Source organism: Pocillopora damicornis, chromosome 1, assembly GCF_964200805.1.
Source record: "Pocillopora damicornis chromosome 1, jaPocDami1.2, whole genome shotgun sequence".
Taxonomy (NCBI): Eukaryota; Metazoa; Cnidaria; class Anthozoa; order Scleractinia; family Pocilloporidae; genus Pocillopora; species Pocillopora damicornis.
The window spans coordinates 39314793-39329930 of NC_142670.1; the positions used below are offsets into that span (position 1 = coordinate 39314793).

The 15138-nt window shown below is 35.9% G+C and overlaps 2 protein-coding genes across 3 annotated transcripts; one reads left to right on the forward strand and one right to left on the reverse strand.

The window, feature by feature from the left end:
- The first annotated feature begins 816 nt into the window (after positions 1–816).
- Positions 817–3088, forward strand: LOC113671114 (anaphase-promoting complex subunit 13). The gene is made up of 4 exons (XM_027187332.2): positions 817–880; positions 967–1054; positions 1699–1746; positions 2002–3088. The coding sequence occupies exons 1-4, from the start codon at positions 872–874 to the stop codon at positions 2097–2099; spliced, it is 243 nt and encodes an 80-aa protein (XP_027043133.1). The 5' UTR covers positions 817–871; the 3' UTR covers positions 2100–3088.
- On the reverse strand, positions 2822–15056 carry LOC113671109 (WD repeat-containing and planar cell polarity effector protein fritz homolog). 2 transcript variants are annotated; one of them, XM_089195796.1, is made up of 24 exons: positions 14793–15056; positions 14158–14199; positions 13443–13564; positions 12987–13046; positions 12536–12653; positions 11546–11673; positions 10932–11009; positions 10393–10493; positions 10227–10289; positions 9858–9957; positions 9485–9521; positions 9292–9362; positions 8807–8857; positions 8418–8489; positions 7946–8037; positions 7435–7542; positions 6998–7103; positions 6774–6888; positions 6505–6628; positions 5811–5874; positions 5519–5615; positions 4771–4980; positions 4338–4369; positions 2822–3741 (listed from the first exon to the last, which is right to left on the reverse strand). In XM_089195796.1, exons 1-24 carry the CDS (start codon positions 14851–14853, stop codon positions 3667–3669), a joined length of 2127 nt encoding a protein of 708 aa, XP_089051922.1. In that variant the 5' UTR covers positions 14854–15056; the 3' UTR covers positions 2822–3666. The 2 variants fall into 2 exon arrangements, with proteins under 2 accessions (XP_089051922.1, XP_089051912.1); XM_089195786.1 differs by having other exon boundaries at positions 14152–14199.
- Positions 15057–15138: the final 82 nt, after the last annotated feature.

Here is a 15138-nt window from a genome sequence, read left to right on the forward strand (position 1 = left end):
CCTTTAAAAGTTTTTCTTGAGTCAAATGGAAATTTTATTTACATTTCGGCCAACGAGAAAGATAATAAAACTCTATGCAAAGACGCTTAAAGTTGCAAATTCTCCTAACCTTCAGCTGCCTACAATTTAATTTGCTATATCTTTAAATGCAGATGTCCCGCAACAAATTGAAAACCGTATTTCCTCGTGTAAGCGCCCACGCTCTGATAAGCGCTTTCCCCCGAATAAGCGCCCACGCTCTGATAAGCGCTTTCCCCCGAATAAGCGCCCATTCCTTAGGGCCTAGGCCATACGGTCAAAAGAACGCGCCTATATCGAATAAACACCTCCCCTCCCCAACCTATCCTCACCATATGCCCTCACTTTCTCAAATAGTAGAGATCATGGATGAAAACCTGTCTCTATAACCACTTGAACGAAGACTTTCAAGGCTCCGTCTTAAGTGGAATCAGTACAGGAGAATAATAAGTTTCCCCCTCGATATAGCGCTCTCCTCCCCATCAGCGCTCCTCCGTGAAACCGAATTTTAGATAAGCATCCGGGCTCTCACGCGATGCAATGCAATATCTTTCTTAGCCTTTCTCAGTTGTTAGTTGGGAGTGTGAGCTAGTGTCATGAAAGGGCTAGTTAGCTCACTGCTAATTTGTTCTTGCCTTCATTTTTTTTCTTCATCTTCAGTTGAACTTATTCATATCCACAACAACATTTTTTCATCATAGAGAAAGAAATAAGAAATTATACGTTAGCCACTAAACATTCAAAGAAAATGATATATGTCCCCTCCCATACCACCCCAGAAAGGCATAAGAAAGCACTGAAACCAGTTCCCTCTCGACATTGTCGCCTGGAGTATTTTAGCAAATCTTGGAACATGTCGCTGGTAATTTGCCCGTCCTAACTTTATTCATCTCTTTTGCATGATTTTTCGATAATAAGATTTTCATTGATGTGTTTTCCTGTTTGTAGGATAGTGAGTTGTCATATGCACATCGTGATGGGCGATTGCTGGAAATTATTGACGAAAACTGGCAGAAGGACAAGCTACCTAACGACGGTGTGTAGATGAGCGGCGTTAACCTTGAAGCATAGTTCGGCATTCACACAGATAACTCGAGATCACCGGGAAAGAAAAATATTACTAAGTAACAGAGTTGAAATTCATTGGTTCAAATACTCTCAGCAATCTTCATGGCAGATGCCCGTGAGATCCTTTCGAACAGAGAGTTTGTTCGGAGAATGACCTCGTTCAACCTCGTTTCACAGCTGTTGTCTCGGGTTAACATTGGTTCCTCGTTTATTAAGATAATCGAATGGTGCCATATCAGTAAATCAGGTTGTTATTCTTGGCAATCGCCGCTCGAAACAAAAGTAGCTATGCTATCCAAGGGTATTAGAGAACAATTTTGGGTAAGAGTCTCGCCCTCATTCATCGTTCAAACCCAGCCTTTTGATCCTGTGTGCAGAGCACAAATCATCGAGCTGCCATGCCTCTCCTATGCCACACTAAACTGCATCACAAGGGGAAAGCGAGGGGAAAGTCCATGAATACCCACCTCCCCCTACCCTATGAGGAATATTATTTTGATTCAACCACGTACAGTTTACAAAACCATATGAGTGTATCTCGTATTATATATTGGATTATAACTGAGCCCCTTTTCAACTTTAACCTTCAACTGACTTCTCATTCTGTTATAGAAATTGCTGTTCCAGAATTTGAACTTCCACCTGTGGACGACAGTGACCGTGAGTATAGACCATTATTTCTACTGTAGTGCAAGGTTTTCAAAGTTTTAGTGAAGGAAAGGTATGCTCAAAAGCATTTGTAAACATTTCATCCGATGTTAGACTATTGTTTAAAACATCAAAATTGGTTGAAACCTTAATTTGATGATCAATCCCTGAAGATGAAATGATACTCTCTCACACTATTCTGTGCAAGGGTTCTGTTGTCTCATTATTGAAAATCACTTGTCATGTGTGTCTCTTTCACTTTTACAGACAATGGAGCCACAGACTCCCTAAAAGAGCAAGAACAGAAATGGACAGATCTTGGAATTCAGCAGCTACAGGAATCACCACAGCACACTGGAAACTAAATGAAAACATTGTATTTGACAAAATGCTAGTTACTAAGAAAGCTAGGGAAGAGAAAAACAAATCCATCGATATAAAGTTAGAGATGGTTTTTGTTCCCTATCAAACCATGATAATTTAAGTTTACATATTTCCTTTTCCTACAAATAAATTAATTAACCCTTTACACCCTAACATCAGTATGCATATTCTCCATACTGTTCTCTATACATTTCCCAAGGTGCTGACAAGGAGAATTAGCTTAACAATCTAGAGCTCCTGTGGTTAATGATCATTTCCATCATTCTCATGACTTTAGTGTATGATTCAGGGGTGATATTGTTAGGAGAATTTAGATGCTAATCACTCTTAGAGGTTAATTAAAGGGTTAAGAAATAGACTGCACTTTCTATTGGTGTACTGGAGAAATAACCTACTTAGGATGTTGGGAAAACATGAAAAGTTTGTGGTAAATTATGAGCGCTGTACTCATTAAATAATGCTCCACAGAGAATAGTAAAAGATTCACTGCAAGCACAGGAATAAGTACTACCAGTTGCAAAGACTATCGAGATTAAAAAGCTGTTCCAGTTGGAAGAAGAGTAAGTAAGATTAACCAACCAGGTGTTACGACTATAGCAACATCTGAGAACATAGTGCACAGTTTCTCTGTTTCTGAATTGCCTGTAACTGCCGTTTACATTACTTTTCGTAACCTTTTTCAAACAGAATTCATTAAGACAAATTTTCAAAAGAACCTGTATTGAGTTTTATTTTCTTTTTTCAAGGATTTTTTTTAAGTACAAACTCTAGAGGCCAAAAAGTTACTTAACAACCATCAGTATTACAACTGGGTAACAAGAACACCTAAACATGCAGTAACAATGCACTTAGTATGAAAATAATTTACATATGAAATGTATAAAATTTGACATAAAATATGTTTTGAAAATGTAAAGTGTATCTTGACTCATGCCTGTACAATGAACGGTAATAAAGATAAATTTGAAAATATGGGATTTCATGTAAACACAGTATAAATATCATTAATTTGAGTACAATGTACAAATGCAGTTTGTGGAGCATAGAACTTGGCACAAAATTACAAACATTAAATAAATCTACACCAAGAGTTAACATTTAAGGTGTAGCTTGCCTAAAGAACATAAATGTGAACTTGAACATAACAGAGAGGGTTTTTTAAAACCTGTTTCTGATTACCAAAGGTGACAAACTTACACCTTCCCGTCACAATTTCAATACAATATCCAACAAGAAAGTGATGAGAATAACCAGAGTAATCAACTAGAAAATGCTTTCTTAATAGGTAACCAAATTCTCATAACTAATATATAAGGAAATGTATGACAAGTTAAAGGAGAGTTGCATATCAAATCTTGAAAGCAAAAAGGATATAAGAAAGGGCAGATATCATTTTATCTGCCAGACAAATTGTTACTCTGAAGATAATAGTAGTGAACGCTGTGGTTTGTGTTATCAACACTTATCTCTTAAAGGTGATAGCTTTGAGATTCATACATTAAGAGCTTGAAAAAAACTTTAGTCAGAACATGAGGAATAATACTTGTATCACACCACACCAAAATGTACAATTTTCAGTGTTCCAGCAGGATTTGCTCTCTCCTCTGAATCATCAATTCCCAGCTGCCAAGAAAATTGTTCAATTACTAATTAAACATCAGTATATGTAACAAAAAGATTCCACAATGTTGAGCATCTCTTCAGTAATAAGTCACAGTTTACATTAAATGTGGTAAGAACAAAAAAGTGGCACATGAGGTGTAACTGATTGTGTCACTGACATTCTTGTCATATTTTGAAGTCTTCTGTGATCTAAAACTGAACAAACCCATGGCAAAATGGGAAGGATTTCATATGTTTTACATAATAATAAAGCAAAAAGTTGTAAGACCAATCTAGATGTCTGCAAAAGCTTACATAAACTGGTATGGCATATGACTGTGAAATCTTAGGTCCCAGGTTTGATTCCTTGTGAGCGTTTAAACTTTATTTTAATTTCTTGCCTGTGAAAAAGCTCAATATCTTTACTCATACGTTTTGTTTAATCCTAATCAAAAAAGAGTGGTAATGATGGGAATTTCACAAACTCAAAGAACAAGTTGCTTTGTAAAAGGATCAAAATGGTAGCAGAACTTATCAATCTGTAAGTTATGTTTATTGAATAGGTTGGAGTACTAATATTGATGTGAGTTGAATATGCAAGTTTACCATAAACTTACCTCATCAATTCCTTGCCCTGAATAGTGCTGACCTAGAATGAAAGACAAAGGCAGGAAATAATAATAAAAATAAAACTGTCAGTAATTCAAAGTGGGAAAATCAAGTATGTTTGAGATAATCAGACAAGAGGAAATAGTCATATGAAATGTCCGCTATTTTGAGGTACAGGTGTAGTTATCATAAACATGATGTTACAAAATTACCAAATCCACTTATTTTGCATCTTCTGAAGAGTTAATGGTGTTCCTTTAAAACTAGTTTTTTAAAACCTATTTAGAAATTGGTATTTTTTCCTATCACGCTTCTGCAATTTTTCAAATGATGTGGGTCATTACAACTTCCTGTCATCAAAAAAATGTTACCCAATGATTTAGAGAAGGAAGAAAGTGAACTCTATAAACATTATCAGTGATGAGCAGCACTGAAACTCACTTCTTTGTGCTCCTTGCATAAAATTGGCACCATCACTGTCCTCATCCTCCAATGGCATCAGGTGATGAGATGTTACTGTGTGATTATGCATGTAATCATACTCATCATTGTGATAATAAACACCATCGCTACTCCTTATAAGACCATTGGCCATTTCCTCCTCAATGTAGGACAGGTCCTCTTCTTCATCATCATATGATTCACCAGTATCTTACAAATGAAATCAAAGTGTTAATAAGAGTCAATTTCTTTCAAGTGTTGTAAAAAACAAACCAAAATTATCACAGCTGCCAATGAGAGTGGAAGAAAAAAAACATGGAGCCAATGAGAAATCAAAGCAAAAAAACTTTAACACCCTGAATAGCTGAAAAGTTGGTGAAATTTGGGAAATGACATTTGAGAAAATTTAAAACACATTGTGTTGATATAGAGCAGACAGGGAAGAATTAGAAAATAGTTGTATAATGAAACCTTTGTCTCTAATTATGTCACAGTGGAACAGAAATCCCCATATTTGTGGAAAATGTAATTCCTTTTCTCACTTCTGTTTTCCTTTGGAATGGATTTACTTTTACTGGGCCAGATGGCTTCTTGTTGACTGGGTCATCATGATCACTTAAACCCGTCTGGACAGACACACAAAACTTTTCACTAAAATGGTTTACTAGTAAAAAGATTGCATAGGCAAGGCCTTGCAGGTCATGTGAAAAACCTGTTTAGTATTATTTACTTTTTGATACAAATGTACCTGATGTTAGAGATTCATTGTCAATTTGTATGGCTCTTTGCTTTGCTACTTCAGCAAGTGGTAAATTACCAAGGTCAGCAGCCAGGTAATGAATGTCCTACCAAAGGAAACAAAATAAACCTTCATTATAACATCTTACAGGTGACACAAACATGACAAAGAGCTGAAAAATAAATGACCACAAAAGATTAGAATTGAAAAATTCAACAACACACAAAAAAGACATGAAATTGAGGAAACAAGTTATAATACTGGTTTTAATTGAAGTGATTGTGATTAACAATTGGCTCACCATGAAAAGGTCTTTTGCTCCTATGTCTACAGCTAATAGAAATGCCTTTTCAAATCTTCTAAATCTAGCATAACCATGGAAAAGAGCAAAAAATAAGCAATATTTAATTTAATAGTTTATTGTGAAATAATAATTTGCTGTTAACTAATCATCATGTCTAGATCCTGTTGTAAAGAATTAATTTAAAATCAACCAATTCTTGGGGATTAAGGACAATCTACATCAGTGACCAAGACAGATTTTCTCCTCAAAATATCAACAGAAAATCAAGCAGACAAGTATTGAGAATAAAGAAAAATACCAATTAAAGAATTATTAATTGATCCAATAACAAATTCTCAAATTAATGTTATGAGAATTGTAGAGCAGACAGTAAGGAGAGTTGGGATTAAAGGGTTAAAACCTTCAAAATTTTCATACTGGACAGTCTGAGATTTTTTTGAGTGTAATCAAAATTTTAGATAATTGTCAGTATCCAAGCTTTAACCCTCCACAACCAAGAGCATTTACTACCCAATTTCTGCTAAGACTATCAAGACATTTGTAGGCAGAAAGGTGACCAGGAGATCATATCAATGAGGGGAACTTCTCTGATCAAATGGCAGATTCTAAAGCTTAAAATATAAGAGATGTATCACAGACTTTTAAACTGGGATGTTAAGAGCAACAGGTATAAATTAAGTGACATAAACACCTAAGCAAGTGATGGAAGAATCTTCTAGACAATTTACTGATCATGTCTCTGTGATGTAGAACTGTTTCATCTGAGAGCGGTCGGCTGGGTGCATAAAAACTACCAAGTGTCTCTTCAAGAAGACCTGAGGAGGAAAATTCAGGACTGAATGTCAAGCTGGAGGTTAAACATAGTTTGCCACAACTATTGTAAACTATGAAATTGGAAAATTGTATTGTCCCAGAGGAGAATTAGAATCATAAATTGCAACTAATGGTCTTCTTAATTACCTTCCCTCTCAGAGTTCAGTGGAAGTCTTAGTAGATAATTCATAATAGTGGACATGCAGGCAAAACAAGCATTGCCCTCCGTGTTCCAGTTCATACTGTTAAGAAAGTTCACTGCCTGTAAAATAAAAGGTACCAGTATCACTTATCATAATCAAACTTTTTCATAACATCAGAGACCAGTCTCTCTATCCTCACATAATAATGTTGAGTTCCACACTACATACCTCTTCAGCTTGTTCATGTTTAATATACTCTGACACCAGCTCCACTGTGCCAAGTCGTCCATTTGTCAACACACCTAATTCAAGTCTCAACAAACACAAAGGTCCCCTGTAAAAGACAGAAACATTTAATGAAAATTTTCAAAATGAAGACACACACTTTTGGAAAGTGATCGTGAACGGAATGAGCATTTACCCTTAGACCACTAAGAGCTACCAACATTTAATTTCATCTCACAGTATAACCCCGAATCACACATTATGGTCATGAGAATAAAGGAAATGATCACATACTAAAGAAGCTCTTGATTGTTAAACAAATTCTCCTTATCAGTACTTTAGGAAATGTATAGAGAATATGCATACTGATGATAGGGTGTAAAGAGTTAAGGAAAAATTGGAAGTGACCCTGCTGTCAAAAATTGTGTATCACTACAAACCTGTCAAACAAGATCACCAAGTTGTCATGGCAACATAAACTGTTATCCGAGAGGTTACCGATAGGAGCTTCGCATGACCAGGACACCTTATTCAGTTTCACTGGGTTCCTAAAAGACAAATTCTAAACATTATCCTGTAAAATTTAGAACATAAAACAGAGTTCCTCTTCAAGGCGAAAAAAAGGGCCTGATATCCGTTGATAGCAATTAGAGTTTATTCCTGTCACAGTTGGATAAAGAGACCATAAGTATTGTTTTTTCCTCTAGACCACCCTCCCCTACTTTGCATCTTGTCTGGTTTTGCTCACAATTTGCTTGTCCTTATCTACACTTTGGGGTGGGGAGAGACAGCACAAAGAAATTGTACCAACAATTCAATTTGCTGCTAATTAACAAAAAAGATACTTATTATAAAAAATATATCCACCTAAGAGACTTGGTAAGTTGAGCAAAAAAAATTAGTAATTCTTGTTGGGTTATAGTAATAATCAAATGTTAAAAATCTGCTTACAGTAAGTATTCACGGAGCTTCAACGTATGTTGTGGGGAAGGATTTTCTGCTACAAGTTGAATAAGGACTGGAGCCAATGCCATGTCGTATACCTAGAAGAAATCCACATATTCATTAGTCATTGATTCAGAAATAACATTTAATAACAGCACAATTCAAACCACACATGCTAAAAAGCCTCAAAGAAATCTTTCATGAAAGCTGCATTTAAAACTGGTGATTATTTGAAGGGAGTTAACCCTTCAACTCCCATGAGTGACCAAGACAGAATTTCTCCCTACAAGATCACTACAATATCAAGCAGACAAGTGATGAGAATCAAGAAAAATATCAAGTATGGAATTGCTAATTGATCCGATACCAAATTCTCCAACTAACATAATAAGAATCGTTTGGCAGACAGTAAGGAGAATTACTAATGAAATCTTAGGAGTTGAAGGGTTAAAAGCTACACATTTCTTGTTGTATTTACCTTAATGTCTCCATCAGCACTACATACTAGCACCACAGCATCACCAGGATGCCAATGTATAATTGACGGAATCTAAAGAAATGCAACACATTCATCATTCAACACAAGATCAATCAATCAGTCAGTCAGCCAGTTAATCAGTCAGTTGATCAGTCAATCAATCAATTGATTAAAATTTTGATCAATCAATCAATCAGTCACTTAGCCAATCAGTGAGACAGCCAGCAAGTCAATGTGTCAGTCAATCAGTTAGTCAGTCATAATCAGTCAAGCAACTGAAAGTGCACTGGATATTTTTCACACAATTATAATATCATACATGAAATAAAACTATCAGCACATTACAGTAAAATGTATAATCATGAAGCTGTGATGTGCACATTTCTTACCAGGCTGCCTTTTGTCATCTGGGTCACTCGCCTGTGGTCATCATATAGCATCTATCAAGAAATGTCATTCACATGCAGTCAGTGAGTCAGTACATTGGTCATTGAGTCAGTCTGTTGGTCGGTTAATCAGCCAGTCAGTAAATCAGCCAGCCAGTCAGTCAGTCAGCAAACCAGTCAGTCAGTCAGTCAGTCAGTCAGTCAGTCAGTCAGTCATTCAGTCAGTCAGTAAATCAACCAAAAGTACAAGGAAAGTTCTCAAAGGGGCTGTAATAGTTCATCATTTGTTTCATGTTACTTACTTGTCAAGGATTAGCTTTACTAAATGGATTATCAAGATGACGAATTACTAGCCATGTAATAAGCAACTTGAACTCTTAGACAATGTGTGATGTTTCATTTAAGTATCACAACAAATATTTAAACTGCAAGGCTCAGTTTCCATACAATTAAGCACAATTTGAATAACATCTATTTTGTTCACATACCAAAGTGCCATCCTCACATCCCAGCAGTAGTTTGTCCTCAGCGTGATTTCTTTGTTGAACAATAATTGAAGCTAAACACATACCAGGATACAAATTGATGTCAGTAAAAATAACTGGAGAGGGTTGCAAAATTTTAAAAAAAAAAAGGTAAAAAAACAAACCAAGTTAACACCTGAATTTCCTTGTTCAATACCTTTTAATGGAATAGTGGTAGTAGAGAGTTTTTCAATCTGTTGAAGTAAAATTCACATATCAAAAAATACTGTTTATGGAAATTTTTACAAAAGATCCTGTTGACTGACGGAAATCAGGATAAGCAGCTCCAGAAATGGATTATTTGGCCTTTAACCCTTTCACCCCGAAGAGTGATAAGCATCTAATTTCTCCTTACAACATCATCCCTGAATCACACATTAAGGTCATGAGAATAAAGGAAATGATCACCATCAAAAGAAGCTCTTGATTGTTGAACAAGTTCTCCTTATCAACACCATAAGAAATGTATACAGAACAGTATGGAGAAGATGCATACTAATGTTGATGCACATAATTGTTACTTGACCAACCTTGGTGCCATTATAAACATAAATACAACTATCAATGCTGTTTTCTCCTCCTCCAGCTGATGACTGCTCCAAGGTAAGAATTTGGTGGGGCTGATTGAAACTAAGGAATTTAAGAAGAAAATATTTGTGAACATTGTTCAGGCATGTGATGATTAAACCAAATAAATATACAACAATGAGGCTGCACGAGATGTGGCATAGGACAGTAGAAAGAGAGTTTGAGAAGCAGAAGCTTAGAACCTGGAATGAAGCAGCCACAGATGCAAAGGAAAGCACAAGCAGGAGACTGAGAGGAAATGGCCCTATCCTCTCCAAGGAGAGGAAGGGAAAATGGTAATGATGATAACAAGGTCAAAAGTATTTACATACCTGAACAAAGCATGTACAGGCTCTGAGTCTGATCTTACAAAGGACAGCATCTCGATCTTTGGCCTTGATAATCATCAGAAATAAAAAGAAGCTTGAATCAGAGATACAGACTAATATGATTCATTTTGTATAACAATTATGTGCTGGTGGTATTCAAAATCCTTACCCATTCAAACTAAAGATGGCCATATTTGCTCTGTCCTTTTCAGCTGTCATTGGAGACCATGGCCAAGCTTCTTCACTGTGGCCAGACCACCAAACCAGTGCCTGTTAACAATGATCAAAGGTTACATCTAATGTCAACTTCATGCCTCATTACTATTGGATATCATCCAAGTTTCCCTTACATAAGTTAATCCACTTGGATAAGACTCAAACCTACACCTCTGACTCTTTACACCCTAACATCAGTATGCATATTCTCCATACTGTTCGCTAGACATTTCCTAAGATACTGACATGGAGAATTTGTCTAACAATCAAGAGCTTCTTTAGTTGGTGATCAGCTCCTTCATTCTTGTGACCTTAAGGTTTGATTCAGGGGTGATATGGTAAGGAGATATTAGATGCTGGTCACTCTTAGGGGTTGAAGGATTAAATCCAGGGTCCAGGCTGATTATTAGCACATTACATTCCCCACAGCTTAAACTGCATCGATAACAATGAAATTTTTTGAGTGCTACTTAACTATTTTAATCCTCTTACCATGTCTTGGCGTGAGTTGATTGACAAGTGCCTGTCAAGTCTCTTACTTGATGGCCCCGGTAGATCAATGTACATTGTCTTAGAAAGAAAGTCAGTAAGAAAATAAAAATTACTTCAGGTCAATATCAATATCTGGGCTACTGCCCACCTACCCCTCCCCTAACCCAACAACAGTCAATTGATAACAAGTTAAGGTTAATGTTGGGTTAGGGGAGGGGTAGGTGGGCAGTTGCCCATATACTGATATTGATCCATTATTACAATAAATTTTAGCTGTGTTCCATAATGAGGAAAAGAGAAGATGCATTGAAGCCAGAAAAGTTGGAGAGAAGAGAATGGAGTTGAACAGGTACCCTGCAGTTTAGAGGATAGGGCATGGCATGTGGGGAAGAGGAGGGAGGGGGAAGTGTAGCTAGGATTTTTCATAAGGGTGGGGGAGCAGAGTCTTGAATTTCTACATGCCTTCTATGAAAAAACTTGTATACCGTTAACTTGCACTGCCAGGTTTATCATGATCACTAGGACTGCATTTCTGCGGCAAGAAGGACCAGGAAATAACATAGGAGGTTTTGTTGGACAGAATTGAATAAAAAGATACAGTTCAATAGAACTACCTTTGGTTCCATGGCTGACATTTTTTCCAGCTTTTTGAAGTCCAGGCTTGGTTTTTTGTTAAAATACATATAGCAAATTTTAGGTTTTTCCTTTAGCGAGAACAACAAAAAAGAGTCTCTGACAATTGCTGAAAATAAAAATAAGATACGTCACTCTCCAGCAGCATGTAAGGAAATTAGCACAGCTTTTCTTTATCATCCTTTTGACCACTGAAATGCACAGGTAGTATTTCTATCATAAGTTACTACTGCAGTAACTACAGAGATTTAGTTGTACCTAAACATGTAAAAATTAGCCATATGAAGCCATGTTTTGGAATCTTCATGATGCCATTGTCCAGATAAATGTTAGGATAATGAATTCTGCTAGAATTAATAATTGCAATAAATTTACATGATAAAGAATGCAAGATTAAATTGCAGAAATACTTTAACACTTTAACACTGTAATTTAATATTGCATTCTTTATCATGTAAACTTACTGCTGTTATTAATGCTCACAGAATTCCTCATCCTAACATTTACCATGACAATGGCATCATAAAGACTCTGAAACATTGGTTAATATTGCTAATTTTTTATGTGTTTAAGTTACTACAAAGTGTGAATATAATGTCAAGTTAATTGGAGTCAACAGGATCAACCATGAAATGCAAGTGTGCCAATCTACCTTATACTGTGTAGTTTTCCATCAACTTTGTGTTTTGGAGAACACGCTGCACCTGCACTGTGTTGCGCCTCGTGAGTCCACAATATTTTTCCATAATATTGACAAAAATTGTTGTCAATAAGAGTACAGACCCCGCCAAACCACTGTCGATTTGTTAAGTATTTATATATACTAGCCCACCTTGCCTCGTCTTTGAGATGAGGCTCTATTGTTCGTTAGACATACCAAAAAGGCTTGTCATAAAATGAATATAAAAGAATACTAATCAAGTCTGCCACATAGGCATAAAATCCATTATATTAAGGATTTATTTGCATACCTTTGTTTATTGCATCAGGAACTTTTCCAGTTAAACTCTTGTCAAGGGAAATTTTTTCAATATCACCAGAAGAAGAGGACACCAAGATGGAAATCAAAGATCCATTACTAAGAAGCACCTAACCATGAAAAGCAAAAGCATCTTAATTAATTGTCTGTCAGGGATCTGCCTGAGTAGAAAACAATGCCATTACTGAGAAGTCTTCCAGACAACTCCACATTCCTTTTCCCCCTTTCAGAGTATGCTATGGATATTTATTAAGTAACATTTTATAACTATATGTCAAGGACTGAAATAATTAATTTTATATTTCAGGCACACATCACAAATGAATGACACATCACCACAACAGATCACCAAAACAGGTCACCGCAACTGTCAGTTTCATGTGTGTTGCTTAAATATTAATTTTTTTTCCTCTTTTTTAACCCAAACCCTGACCCTGATGCACCTGGATATTTCTTAAAGTTCTCCATCGAACATTAAGGACTCTGTTCTGCTGTAACAAATCCTTAAAAAAGGAAAAAAAATCAAAGTAAGCAGATGATGGATTAGAAATATGCAAAGAATGATTGTACAATTTCATTGATCTAACAACTTTTGTTTCTAAAGAGTCTCTTCACTGCATTTGAAGAAGAAGACCCTATAACGTTAAGAACAATGCAACAGTAAAACTGCAAAAAAGTTGAAAATATAAGGTATTGTTCTTGAAAAAAAAAAAAAAACTTGCCAAAATTCGCCCTCAGTTTGATAGTCACATAGCTTTTTTAATTTCACAATAAATAAGAATATTTTCTTTAAAAAACATTCCAAAGATATAACAATTATTGATTTCTCCTTTGCTAACTATTCAATTATGTCTTGATAAAATAAGGAGAAAAAAAGACTAAGACAGGCAGCTCCTGACCTCACACTCTTTAAGTACATCTCTTAGCTTCTCTGGTCTACGGTTTTTTGGTGTCCATGATATTCCCTTGTCCTCTCCCCAAAGTCTCCTTTGTTCAGAGTAAGATGTGTCCCCTGCAGGGTCTAGTAGACAAATGAATACACTCAATTCACTCTCCAGGGAGGAGAAGAGGTAAACACTTCCTATAATAATTCTTCAACAGCTTAGCAAGAGAGGGGAGGACCCAGGATGCCCATGATCCCCCTTTATAAGCCTTTTTTAAAAGTAAACATGGTATGGAGGTCAACATAGCAATCATGTGAGTATCGTCTGTTTGAAGCAATGTGATTCTCCCTTTGAAAAATCCCAGCTATGCTCCTGTTCTTTGCTAAAAAGGGTGCAGAAAGGTGTGAGGAAGATAAAATTTTGTATATGCAAAAAAGTATACTGAATTCCTTCATGAGATGTTGAAGTATAATGGTCGATCATCATGTTTTCCAAATTTAACCCATCATCAGAGGCAAAATTTATTAAAGAAATTCCTTCACCTGGAAGTTTACACTCAGTTATCAACTGATACTTCCAGGTTCAAATCAATTTTCAGAGGAAATTTTTCCACTTATGAGACAAGTTTTTCTCATAGGATATCTTCCAACATACCATTTTCACAAAAATACCATCAATGGAAAATCAAATCCTTTACATAGAACAGTAAACAAAAAATTGTCACCTGTACCAGAAGCTTTATCATGGTAAATATGGGTGCCAATATCAGAACCTGTGTTGGACAGAAAATAACATAAATATTACCCATTCCACAAGGAGTGTGTTCAGATTTACTACTAAACACGAATATTCAGGATCAAAACAGGTTTAATTTATTTACATTGAACCATAAATAGTTTTCATGGGTCTTCCAATGAATTATCAAAGAAGCCACTGATACTTTCCCTCTCCTAATCTATATTTATGATCGTGCCCATAGTAAAAATTTTTAAACTGGGAAAAACAAAATCTATGGAAACAACGTTTTTCAAAGGATTATTGAAAGCAGACTGCTGCAATTTTAGTCACAAAATCCTCATAGCTTTATCAAAGCAACATTTGAATAAATATCATCTCTCAAACTTTTACTGACAAATGAGGACTAAGGTTCTTTCACTGTTAATCATGAGTGTTTTAGCACCGATCATGACACTCTTTTAATTTTTTATACGACATACACTTCTCACTTCGATAAGACTTTGATAACAATAGCATTTGATATTATTGTGATGGAAAACTACTTCTGTCGCTTCGAAATTTTAAAGCTCACGGGAAGCTGAGGATTCTTTAGCCGGTGAGAGCAATGGAATTTTTAGTCACACTTGCCTGTCCTGTTTGCAAACTTCCTCAATGACCAGAAGTGCAAATGGCCAAGTAAGCTTGCCATCTAATCACTACACGGTGAGTTCTTTCATGTTACATAAGTCACGAACTCACGAACTCAACAAAGTCAGCCATTTTATGTTTCAACGTGATACGTTGTGTACATTACATATTCTATCCTACTAACTTTAATGTTCTTTCCTCAATGTTCTTTTGAATGATCGTATTAAAGTATCAATGAATTGAGTAACTTGTAACGTAAAGAGTATGTTTCCTCTTTTTCATTTATTTTCAAGTATATCGTTAGAATCATATACAGAAAAGAGTATCCATGTAAACCTTGTTTGCA

What these genes read in the sequence shown, in the direction of transcription:
- LOC113671109 (XM_089195786.1), bottom strand. Translation starts at nt 14,853, where the DNA reads ATGGCAAGCTTACTTGGCCATTTGCACTTCTGGTCATTGAGGAAGTTT. An exon ending in TACCACTATTCCATTAAAAG is followed by an intron (nt 9,363 to 9,484) that starts GTATTGAACAAG and finishes GTATGTGTTTAG; the next exon opens with CTTCAATTATTGTTCAACAA. An exon ending in GATGTGAGGATGGCACTTTG is followed by an intron (nt 8,858 to 9,291) that starts GTATGTGAACAA and finishes ATTTCTTGATAG; the next exon opens with ATGCTATATGATGACCACAG.
- LOC113671114 (XM_027187332.2), top strand. An exon ending in GGACAAGCTACCTAACGACG is followed by an intron (nt 1,055 to 1,698) that starts GTGTGTAGATGA and finishes ATTCTGTTATAG; the next exon opens with AAATTGCTGTTCCAGAATTT. An exon ending in ACCTGTGGACGACAGTGACC is followed by an intron (nt 1,747 to 2,001) that starts GTGAGTATAGAC and finishes TCACTTTTACAG; the next exon opens with ACAATGGAGCCACAGACTCC.